This window comes from Amborella trichopoda, chromosome 10, assembly GCF_054954075.1.
Source record: "Amborella trichopoda isolate Santa Cruz 75 chromosome 10, AtrichopodaSantaCruz75HAP2 v2.0, whole genome shotgun sequence".
Classification (NCBI taxonomy): Eukaryota; Viridiplantae; Streptophyta; class Magnoliopsida; order Amborellales; family Amborellaceae; genus Amborella; species Amborella trichopoda.
Genome location: NC_142345.1, coordinates 249,168 through 261,910, shown reverse-complemented (window position 1 = coordinate 261,910; position 12,743 = coordinate 249,168). Strand labels below are relative to the sequence as shown.

At 34.5% G+C, this 12,743-nt stretch overlaps 1 protein-coding gene across 6 annotated transcripts; it reads right to left on the bottom strand.

Moving 5' to 3' along the window:
* Positions 1-3,825: 3,825 nt before the first annotated feature.
* LOC18444283 (uncharacterized) lies at positions 3,826-12,419 on the bottom strand. Of its 6 annotated transcripts, none has more exons than XM_088850239.1 (5): positions 11,949-12,419; positions 8,846-8,939; positions 4,895-4,932; positions 4,645-4,811; positions 3,826-4,525 (listed from the first exon to the last, which is right to left on the bottom strand). In XM_088850239.1, exons 1-5 carry the CDS (start codon positions 12,306-12,308, stop codon positions 4,480-4,482), a joined length of 705 nt encoding a protein of 234 aa, XP_088706365.1. In that variant the 5' UTR covers positions 12,309-12,419; the 3' UTR covers positions 3,826-4,479. The 6 variants fall into 6 exon arrangements, with proteins under 6 accessions (XP_088706365.1, XP_088706366.1, XP_006854517.2 ...); XM_088850240.1 differs by having other exon boundaries at positions 3,826-4,522; XM_006854455.4 differs by having other exon boundaries at positions 4,676-4,811.
* Positions 12,420-12,743: the final 324 nt, after the last annotated feature.

Genomic DNA, 12,743 nt, shown 5'->3' with positions numbered 1-12,743 from the left:
ACCGCTACAGTAAACACCCAACGCCCCAGATCGAATCTAAGCCGATCTGACGATCACGGATGTCTAATAGTGTTTGAATTTTAATTTTAATTTTTTTTTTACAAATCCAAATCACTTAAAATTTAAGACGTCTATTTTTCAAAAATAGAAGAATCTAAAAAACATATCAAAAAAATATTTTACATGAAATAAATTGACCAAAATACTCCTAAAAAGTTTTAGGGGCATTTTGGTCATTTATTTTACAAATTATTTTATTTTTATTTTTATTTTTATTATATGCGCCTTCATGAGAATAACATACACCTAAAATTTTAAGTTATTTTTATTTATAGAAAATTTATTAAAATTTAAACACTCACGGACAATCGTGATTGTCAGATCGGTCGAGATTCGATCTGGGCCATTGAGCGTTTAATGTAGTGGAACGCACATGGGTATACGGGAATTTTTCCATATATATATATATATATATATGAAAATACTATGCAACGCCTATAGGCGAAAATGAAAAGTGATTTCGCTTACCCCCATCACCATCCAAAGTTCATCGCACAGTCACGATTGTCCGGTAGTGTTTTATTTTTCATTTTTTTTTTACAAATCGGAATGACCTGAAATCTGGAGCGTGTATTCATTAAAATAGGGGAATCTTCAAAAATCATAAAAAAAAATATTTTACGTGAATAAAATTGATCAAAATACCCCTAAAATGTTTTGGGGGTATTTTGATCGTTTTAATTTTTACGGATAATTGTTTTTATATTTTTATTAGATGTGTCTCAGTACGATGTACGTACCCTCCAAATTTCAAGTCATTCTGATTTTTAGAAAAAAAATGAAAAATAAAAAAATATTGTACAATCGTGACTGCGCAATGAAATTTAGATGGTGATGAGGGTAGGCGAAATCACTATTCATTTTCTCTTATAGGCATTGGAAAGACTTTTCCATATATATATATATATATATATATATATATATATATATATATATATCGTAGTGATCCTCTAGGACCTTTCCCTACCCATGTGTGTAGGACCCCAAAGGATCACCATTAAAGTTGTATGTATCATAGTGATCCTCTAGGACCTTTCCCTACCCATGTGTGTAGGACCCCAAAGGATCACCATTAAAGTTGGCACGGATCTCTAAAAAAGTTATCACATGGGTGTGGGACTTGACTTTTCTATATATCCATGTCAAATTTAATGGTGATCCTTTGGGGTCCTACACACATGGGTGGGGGAGGGTTCTATAAGATCATTATATATATATATATATATATATATATATATATATATATATATATATATATATATATATATATATATATATATATATATATAAGTTAAAGTACAATTTGATTATTTTATAAGTTATAAAATTTATAAAAAATTATAACTTTTAATTGGAACAAACTCCTAAATATTAATTAATAAATCTAATGGACTTAAAAAACATAGCACTAATTACAGATAAATCTACAATATAGTCTAGCAAGACCACAATAAAAAAATTTCTATTTTTTCTTTCTACACAATTAAAGCATTGAACCCCCTATTAATTTATAGAGTAATGATACTGAGACCCTCCTACGCCCATGTGAGTAGGACCCCAAAAGATCACCATTAAATTTTGACACAAGAAAATTTATCACATGGGTGTGGGACTTGGTTGAATGGGTTTATTGATAGCTTTTCTAGAGATCTGTATCAAAATTTAACGGTGATCTGTTGGGGTCCTACTCACATGGGTGTGGGAGAGTCTCATAGTGTCATTACTCTAGTTTATAATTCACATGCCCCTTTCAAATGTAATCGAACACTATATTCATTTTAAATAAATTCTACATTCATGTTGACTTCTTTGAAAAAAATTTGACACAAGTTAAAGCAGGTAACACAACATCGTGGCAACATAAACATGACACATTGCACTACTACAAGATTAATTAAAAACAAACCTATAATATAAAGCACGATCATTATAAGTTTATAATTTTTAAGCAATCTAATGAACATGTCCCTTTAAATTCTATAATGAAACAATATGTCATTTTTAAATAAATTATACATTTCTATTAATTTCTTAAAAATGAATTTCAAAAGTCAAATAGGTAGCACAACACAGTGGCACCACAAAACTGATGCTTTCCATTGCTCAAAGTAGTAGTTTACTTTAGATTAGTGCTTTTTTAAAATAAGAACACAAGTGCGAGTAACATTATATAGTGCCACCACAAAAATGACAGGGTGTATTGTTCTAAACAATAGTTTGCTTAATATTAATGTTAATATTAATTGAATTTTAACTTTAAATCTTAATAAATTATTTATTCCTTTATAAGTATAATATCAACTTATTAGCCAAATTATAAAGTTACTAAGTTACATTTGTTCTGACTCAATATATATTATATAGGTTGTTCTTACATGTTCTTATAGTAGAAAACTTTCACTATTACATTTTCCTAGTTATCTCTAGAGCCACTTATGGTTGACACCTAAACTCATCGCACAAATTGAGTTAGCAACACAATAAATCAGCATCATAAACATAAAACTCTTAAAATGTAGAATTAAGGTGCATTTGAGAAATCCATCGTAAAAGACTATTTTTCAAACACTCTAATTGATTATATCTCCCCATCGATATGTATGAATATGAAAAAGAAAAAAGATTTTGAGTCCCAAAAATAGTGCATCTTACAACATATTATCTGGACAATTCAGGTTCAATATTTTCATATGTTTATAAATCTACTTGATTTGAACCGTTTTTTTAGTCTTAAATTTTATAATTAAGGATGAAAATAGATTCTTATGACATCCTATGAATTTTTTATACCAAATTTACATCTTATGATTGATGGTACACCTTAGTTTGACGGTTTATGGTTGCAAAATTTAATGATGCACCTAAGTTTGATGGTTTATGGTTGCAAGCTTATATAAACTACACCCTTAATAAAGGGAAACGTTTCTAAGCTTTCCCTACAGTATGGAAGTTCTATCCTCCCTTTACCATCCAACCGTCCAATTTTGATCAAGAGAGTCACTCACCGTTTGATCTTAAATCCGACGTCTCAAAGTATTTTATTTTTATATTTATTTTTATACATATTGTATGAATATGAAATTTAGTATGTGCTATCATCCCATTCGGCCGTACCTATAAAAAATATTAAAAATAAATTTTCAATAAAATATAATGAGTATTTTGATCATTTTAATTTATTAAAAATATATTTTTTATATTTTTTGCTAGTACGAATTTAATAGAGAAATGGATGTCTAAATTTTGATGTCAAAATAATTTATAAAAAAAAATTTAAAAAAAAATAATGTAAAGACATGACATTGTAATTGGAACAATCTTAACCCTCCATTCAAAAAAGAAGGTTAGATAAAAAGGTGGATCGAACTTATATGTTGCAAGGAAAACATAGGAAACTTGTCCCTTAATAAATACCGACTAATTTAGTTCAAGAGAAATCAAATAACGTAAGCAACACGTGGATTCCGCTAGTACTCCAAACGTCAAGATACTTCCTCGCGATGGATCCTCCGATCTCACCAAATATACCACGTGACTTGGATGACGCCCCGCGGTGGTGGGTGTCACAAAACATACCTAAAACAGTCACTTATTAAAACAAATGGCCCTATAGAGGCAATAGCACGCTTCATGAAGCACAACTTGAACAAGAAGAAAAATAACCCTGCCGAAAGGTAATTTACAGAAAGAGAGAGGCATGGTACGTAAAATAAATAGTACTCCGACTTAATGTTAAAAAAAGAAAAGAAAAATAGCACTGACTGATTTAGCAAAACCCATGATAGTGGTCATTCTCCAAGTACTCCTAGTCTTGGCTCAATAAACTGTAATTTCACAATACCCCAAGTCTGATCAGACTCCTTACAACATGGGTTTAAATACTGACAGCATCAGACTCCTTACAACATGGGTTTAAATACTGACAGCATCAAACCCACGAGTCAACAATAAAAAGGCACTTCAACATAGTTTCCTCTTGTAGAGAAAGTCAGCAAATTATGTGAGAAAACCACAAATTTCTGTAATCTGAATATTCATGAATTTGATTTTACATCCTTCTTGAAACTCAACAGATAAGCACCTAACCCAACATAAGGTATAAATTTAAGGGCATTCACTAACCCAACATTGTTCTCCTCTACATTTTGGAGGTTGTCCCCTACCAACCAGGGCTGGAATATGATGTAGAGTACGATATCCCAAACGAAGGCATAAGCTATCCTGTCAGATAGTATATACTCTACAAAATACCCCCATCGATCTCCTACTGCTCCAAAACCCCCATCAGGACGGCCATAAAAGAGCCATAATATTGAGATGACACCCAATAAACCACCAATCAATCCCACAGTCGCTGCATTGTTTGTCAAAACTGAGACCAACTTCGAGGGCTTCTCATCGACTTCAGGGCCATAGCTTTCATTCGTGGCACCAAGGCGAATGGCCATGTAAGGTATTAATGCTGCTGAAGAAAAGAAACCAATGAAGCAGTTGAGGGTTAGGTAAATGGAAAGCATAAAGGAAGCCCAATAAAATGATGACAAGAGAATCTGAAAACGAGGAGTTTTTTCATTTGAGAAGCACATGGAGGTTTCAGGTTGCTTGTTAAGCATACTGTTTGTAAGGAACATTTGGATGATCCATAAGACTTCAAGGAATCCTTTAACTCTCCCTCTCTTGCGATCAGTGAAGAGCAATGGAGCAAACATAAGTGTCCATGCGATAACAAAATTGAACAATGCTTCACATGCCTGATGATGGACACAAAGTTTTATCATGAAGATGTCTGGCAATGGTGTCTTGTATATAGATGGACAAATAGAGAAATTCTTACAGGATGAAGCAAGGATGCCTCAATTAGATGAAAGCCCACTGCTCTGCCAAGAAACACCACATTCACAAGAGAATTATTTTAAACAGACAAAATTTCTACTATGGAAAGCCATAATGTGCAAGCGGTGCTCTTTGCAGATACATGGCATGAGCTAATCTTCTTTCAGACTTTCAAAAAAAGACAAGGACCTATTATCATGGACATTATTTTATTTTTTTTTTGTAACTAAACAGAGCATGTTCTACACAGACTTCAAGAGAGATTTTATCACATCTGCCAAACGTTGCAAGTTTGGCACAGTTTTTTTAGACTACTCTCAGTACTGATTGTGAGAAATCGGATTAAATTTATGCATGAATCCGATTAGTAACAGATATTAAGGTGGATATCCTCTAAATTTCTTTTGCCCGCTATTACATAATATTGATTTGCAATCAAAATTATTTCATTTATGCTGACAGTACTTTATATTTCGAAAATCCATAGATGTCTATATAGTTCTTGCAAAGCTTGGATTGAACTCTTAGATTTCTTTAAACTCGTAAAGCATTAACTCAAATTATAGTGTCTCTGTTGGTGTGGCTCCCATATGGATAGAAACCAGTTATGGGTCAACATTTTTCATGTGCCAGGCATCCAGGTTTTGGAGGATGGAGAGGAGAAGATTTCATGCATAGCACTAATGAGGCAAAGTGGTCAACCTCTAACAGAAAAGTAAAACAGTCCTCAATTTGGGCACTTTTCATGATAATGGTAACAAAATGGAGGTGCCGCAGAAACGAAACCCAAATATAACATGGTATAAGATGGTAGGAACAAATATTCAATTCCCCATCTCCAAATTAAAAGAGAGACACTGATTAAGATGAAGCATCACGTGGTTCTCTAAGATCACTCCAATGAATGGAGAACTTTGAGGTTGTACACCAGAAACACTAAGGCAAACTATGAAGATTCCAAAACTAAGGACAAATCAACCATCCCACACATTTACTCAAATACGTGTTTAACAGATGTCACTTAACTTGCAAGCATCCACTCATGCACCCTCCAAAGGAAACATAGAACATAAAAATGAACTCATGAAACAGTTCAGTAATCCCAGTGAATTTATACAGTACTCTGCATCTACTCTCTATTCCTTTTATCATTCCGTTCCATGTATCTACTCTCTATTCCTCCCATCCTTCTACTCGCATTTCCAGTGGATGAAAGCAAATTGAAGGTTAAAAGGTAATGAGAGCAGAAGGGAAAAGGATACACATAAAAGCATTTATGCAAGAATGATATTTTATATTTTTAGCTTTGAAAAATACTTATGATTATTCCAAAATAATGTCTCTTATTACTTAACGTTTTGGAAAGAGTAAAGACTTAATAATGTCATACTCACCATTATAGTATCCAAATAATAGTTGACAGTTATCTTTAGGTAACTTAATCGTTAAGATATGTTAATGCAATATATGGAAGAGCTAAGTATAATAGTGACTATTTGGATAGTGTATAAACCCTTCACAAATTGATTTATAATGCAAAACGGTTAATAACTCTGAATGCATTATAAAAAGCCTAAAAAGACATACAAAAGTCTTTTGACCAATTTAAGATAACCCATATATGTTAACTCTACAAAACCCAATTTCATGACCAACTCTACCATAAGTTATAAGGTAAGTGTTGTCTTAATGAGGCATTCTCTCTCTCTATAAATAGGGACCTATTCCCTCTTTTTTTACAAACAGAAGCAATACAAACTTTCTAAGAGTTATCTGAGAACTTTCTCTCTCTAAAAGTAGCAACTTCAGTGCTCTAGATCTTGCAATACTTGTGCATTTGTATTGGCAAGATAGTTCCCTCAATCATTTACTCCCATGTATCCCGAGGACAAAATTGCCTCGTAAAACTTGAGTGCACACTGATTCCTGTTAGTAACGAGCAAATGTTGTCTTGAAAAAGTGATTTATCATGTCTGGGATCAGAGAGATTGAAATTCATTTTACTCTTTTTTCATTTCCTACTCTTGTCCCATTTCACCCCTCATTTTTCAACAATTCAAGACAACATTTTAGGGTGAAATATGGAGTCCTTTAAGGCTGTAAACATTGACTGCTTTGATGGGTCAAGCTTTCGAAGGTGGCAACAAAAGCATGTTTTTGTTGACCACGCTCGAGGTCACATACGTCCTCACTAATCCCTTGCCAAAGGAACCACCACAAGTCGAAGGAGAGACAGTGGAACACGCACAGAAAAGAGAACGAAAATTCAAACTTTGTTGAAAATGGATAAAGGATGACTTTATAGGCAAGGGACACATTCTCAACGCACTCAGACCCAATCTTTGACATGTATGGGTCTTTATCCACAGCAAAAGAAGTATGGAACGAGTCGGAGATCAAACATAAAACTTAAGAATCAGGTAACCAACGATTTTTTATTTCCAATTACCTCAACTTTAAATGCACTGAAAAATAAGCCTATGCTCAGTCAAGTATATAAATTGTAGCTTATTGTAAGTGAACTTAATCGCTGTGGAGTGGAGTTGAATGAATCTTTCTTTCCATGTGGGAGCTATCATTCACAAATTACTCCTATCATGGAGAGAGTACTAAAAGAAAATGAACCATAAGAAGGTTGATTGTTTATCTTGTTCAACTTCAATGCTCAGTATTGGGGAAGAGAATAGGCTTCAGGAAATGAAAGATGAAACCATAGAAAACCAGTTGGCAAGGGACTTTCAATCCAAGGAAAAACTTGTAGAGCACAAGTAAGGATAAGGATCATAACAAGAAGCCTTTCTTTCCCAAGCAGCAAAAAGACATCATAAAGATAAAAAGTCCAAAAAGAAAAGCATTTGTTACTTGTTGGGAAACCTGGGCACTACTTTAAAGAATGCCGACACCGATAAAGGGCCTTGCAAGGTTCTTAAACCAAGTACTTGACTACTGAAGAAGAAAATTTGTGGCTATGATCACTGAGGTCAATCTTATGGGAATGATTCCGGTTGGTGGGTAGACACAGGTGCTACCATCCATGTTTGTAATAACTGCGATTATTTCAAGACCTATGAGCCAGTGGACGATGGGAACTCAGTTCAACTGGGAACTCAAGCCTAGGCAAGGATGCTTGGTAAAGGCACAGTAAACCTGAAATTTAGTTCAAGTAAGATTCTCACTCTAGAGAACATGTTTTATTTGCTGGGAATGAGGAGGAACCTTGTTTCAGGCTATTTGCTTAACAAGCATGATTTCCAAATGGTCATCGAATTTGATAAAGATCATATTGACTAAGAGAGTTGTCTTTGTTGGCAAAGGGTACTCATGTAATGGGATGTTCAAACTTGATTTAAGTAATGAAATAAAGTACTCTTCCACGTTGCTTGCAAGTTTTTGTAATTTATGACATGCTAGATTAGGTCACTTGAATTTCGTTTAAATAAAAAATATGGTTATGTCGGGCTTAATCCCTGAATGTGGTAATATATCTAATGGTAAACGTGAAACCCATGTTCAAGCCAAAATAACAAGAAAGCCTTTTCCTTCAGTGGAAAGGAATACTGAATTATTATGGCTTATACATAGTGATATTTGTGTCCTCACAATGGTGATTGTTTCAGGCTTTCAACTTTAGACACCATGTAAACTCACCTCAACCCCAGCTCAGATGAAGCTCAAATAGAAATACAATCCATCAGACTTATTAGAAATATGCTAAAAAAGGAAGCTCATTGCAGTGCTACTGTTGCAAAAACACCTTAAAATCTGAACAAATAATGACAAATGAGATTTATTTGATTGGCAAACGCTAACTATTTTAGTTCCTAGGAAGCCTCATCTTATTAGTTCAGTTGGTTGTTTGAGAAATTAACACATAAGGAATTGACACTTATTTTTTCTTGCGTAGGTTAAATAGTCAGAAAAGTGCCTAAGTTGCACGGAATCAGAAACATACCTAAGTTGGCCAGCGGAAGAATGTAGAAAAAGTTGTGGGAAAGCTTTAAAAGGACGATAATGGTATCCAGCTTGATTTCCCACAACGGTTCACCCTATACAAAGAGATAAGAAAAGCTTATATAAGTAAGCATTAGGAGGTCCAAAATACCATTCCAGTCTTCAATTTGTCATCTTTGAGACAAATACAAGAAGCCCAATTTTTTAAATCTCATTAAAACACGTATCAAAATTTTCACCTTAAACAGGTTTGTCATAGCTATATATGCATGAAATATATATACTACTTCCCTGAAATACATCGAGCTGTATGCATGAAAATTTATTTAATTTCATCATGTACAATTAATATATCACATTTATAAAAGATCATATATGCTCATAAAGATATTAAGACCTGCATAAGTGTGCAAATAATAGAGCATGACTACATGGTATGTAATAGTTGCAGGTAAATCAGGGATACAAGATAAATGAGAGTTTCTGTGAGATAATCGATGTGAACCTTTTAATCGTTTGTTTTTCAATAAGTAGGATAAATGATTCAATGGACACCAATTCAGCAGTCAGAGGTTCATGAAATCATTCCTCATTTTCTTAAAGATCATCATATGAAGCATGAACTGTGGTCCTTTGACATATGGTGTTGATCTCCATAATTTAGAACCAAAATATTTCTTTAGTCAATAGAATACATGGACTAGAGTCGTGAAATGCAAGGCCTGAAAAACCTCAAAAAGGGAGTTAAGAAAGACCTCACGATTGCCGTCCATGTATTCATTTTCTTTCTTTTGAATTCTGATAGTCTGTTGCCGATGGATCAAATGACAGCTACATAATACAGGAAGGAGCATGCACTATACAGATTCCCCATGAAAGGCAAGATTTGGATTTGGGGGTTTTCAGTAGCTTTAATGTCCTGTCCCTTACCAAAGTGCCCTCATTATAATTATTACAGTGTGGAATGACTCTGAAATGACTTGCTCACAATATGAAGATAAAAGGGAAGAATACTCAAAACTGGAGGAAGGAGTTCTTCCATTTCTCAGTTGTACGAAATATGAGAATCATGCCTGGGGAGCACCTTACCAGTACAAAGAATCAGAATCTTGATATACTAACATGAAGGTGTGAACGACATTGCAAGCACAGTAAGGTAGTCTAAATAAGTTACAGCCTTCATCTATAGCCACATCCTCACCCTCAGCATGATGAACATGTTTAAAAAGAAGAAGGGGATAGTCAGGCTGGGGCCCATGAGATTTGCTACCTGGTTCCTGTCTAGATAGCATACATTCAAGAAGATTCCAGCTGAGGTAAATGTTCCTTCTAATGATTAGAGAGGATGCAAGTGGAACAGGGATCAGAAAGGGAAGAAAGCATGAAATATTGTCCTATCTAAGTTTATTCTGGCAGGGGATGATGGGCGCTCTTAAGGTATTTTTTCATCTAATCAAAGTCTTGCATATGGTTGACAGTAACAAACCACTCCATGGGCTCCATAGATGAGTCAATGGAAAGTTGCGTGAGAGAGAGAGAGAGAGAGAGAGAGAGAGAGAGAGAGAGCTAAAAATTTGGATAATGATAAGAGCCGCCGCTATGAGCTAATTTGGAAGACTATTGATAAGAATTGGGATAGGCAGCTATATCGAGCATTGCATGCAGCTGGTTATTTTTTTAACCCAGTTTTTTCTAATGTTAAAAGGGATATACAAACAAATGACACATTTATCATTGGTTTTAATTATTGTTTGGAAAAGGTAGTCCCTAATCAAGAAATTCAAGACATTATATACACTGATGAACTAATAAATAACAAGCGAGCATTGAAGTCTTTTGGGAGTGCAATGGAGATAAGGCAGAGGAGCAAAGTTGATCCAAGTAATAACATACTTAACCCAGTCTTCAAGTTCAAAGTTTGTGTTTGTTATTTGATTTTTACATTTCATATTTAATCACAAATTCGTAATTCGTCATCAATTCCTACTTTCATAGTTAACCTTAGATAAATCTTTAACACACTTAATTTGCAGCCCATTGGTAGAGCCATCATGGGTGTAATCTTCCAAACTTGCAGAAGATGGCCATCCGGATATTGAGCCTAACGACTACCTCGTTGGGTTGTCGGCGAAAGTGGAGCACTTTTGAGATGCTATGTTAGTTACTAACTTACTATGCTACTTAAGTTTAAAATTTAAACAATTAAATTATTAGTTTACTTCTAGTTTTAAGTAGTACCAAACGACTGCACAAAATACCTTAAATATGCTCAACCAAAAACGAAAACTGAACCCCTCTAATTTGGACGATAATTTAAGCCTGCAAATAGCCCCTATTTGAACCATTAACTAGTAGAATAATAGGTCCATTTCTCACTCCTAGACATTACGCGATGTCTGCACAATCCATCAGAAATTTTATACTTCGAAACAATATTTTATATGCTTTGAGTGACCATTCAAGTAAAATACCAATTCTGAGCTATGTAGCTGGATTCCAGCAACGGACATGATATTCACAATGATGAGGCAAAATGACATAAGAAAGATAAATAAGTCCTTAAAAACTTTAAGAAGATCACTAATCGTATAAAGGACACTATTAGCTTTGTACCATGGCCATTGAATGATAAAGAGGAGTAAATTCCTTGCAACCAATACAATGAATTAAGGAACCACAGGCTGCAATGAGGCCAATTCAGAACCTACAGTGACTTAGGGCAAGCATACCTTCATTCAGATGACCATAATTGAATCAAGACCAAGTTTAACCCAAAATAAAACACAAAAGTATAAAACATAATTTCACCCCATGTGCCGCACCCAACAGGGCTTTGTAGAAAACCACATACTTGAGCATGGAAAAAAAGGAAAAGAACACGACAAAAATGCATGAATCAGGCACTCACTCACTCTCTATCTCTCGACAGATTAACCAAGGAAAAGCACCAATCCAGTGAAAGCAAGCAAATAAAATTCAGAAAGGCCATCATCAAGCTTTAAACTCGGGACAATTATCAAAAGATTAACGATCAAAATATGGAGACATGCGCACACACAAGCACAATTGGGGTTTAGAAAGAAGTCAAGAAGGAGAGATGGTACCGGAGCATAAGGGAGAAGGAAAAGCCAGACGACGTATACACCCTCCATGATCCATAACCCCACCTGCTGAGCAAGTGTCAGAGGAGATTGACCATCTAATGCCTCCTTTGATGAAGCCTTGGAGGTGCCATCCTTTTCAGATGCTTTGCACAAAATCCCTTTGCTACTTACTCTAGAGCTTGTTGTAACTCTCTGACTCAGAAGATGAAATGAAGAGGAGGAGGAGGAGGAGGAGGAGGAGGATGAACCATATCCTTTTCTTAATATTTTGTGGAGATGAGGAGAACAAGGCAAGCAGGGAGAGCCATTGATTGTAGGCTTGAGAAAGAAAGGAGAGAGGAGAGAGGGTAAGGAGGACATTTCTTCCTTCGTCCCACTGCCCTAACCCCACTGATACTGATACACTCTCTGCTCTCACTATGTACAAATCTCTCACCTCTCTCTCACACACCACCACATTATGAGCGCCACAGTGGTGCCCATCTGTCGCTAGATTTTAAGTTCTTTCTCTCATGGTTAGCAAAATCTCCCAATCTGATCGCTGACCGCCCAGGTAGATCCGGTTTTGAACGGTTAAGATGATAAACCGCTATTTTTAAATAAATAAATAAATATGTATAAATTCTCGAGATTAAGGAATTTGATTTGAAATATATTTTTAAATATTATTTATGTTATAATAAAAATTAAAAATTATTTTGATCATTAATATTTATTTTTATATTTTTTTAAAAATAATCAAAAAATTATTTATTATTAATTTTCAACTTTATTTTAATGTGTTTTGTTTTAATT

Coding starts and splice junctions, on each gene's coding strand:
- LOC18444283 (XM_006854455.4), bottom strand. CDS start 12,308: ATGTCCTCCTTACCCTCTCTCCTCTCTCCTTTCTTTCTCAAGCCTACA. Junction 8,940..11,948: donor TCCTTCTCCCTTATGCTCCG/GTACCATCTCTC, acceptor CTCTTTGTATAG/GGTGAACCGTTGTGGGAAAT. Junction 4,933..8,845: donor TCTTCCGCTGGCCAACTTAG/GTATGTTTCTGA, acceptor TTGGCAGAGCAG/TGGGCTTTCATCTAATTGAG.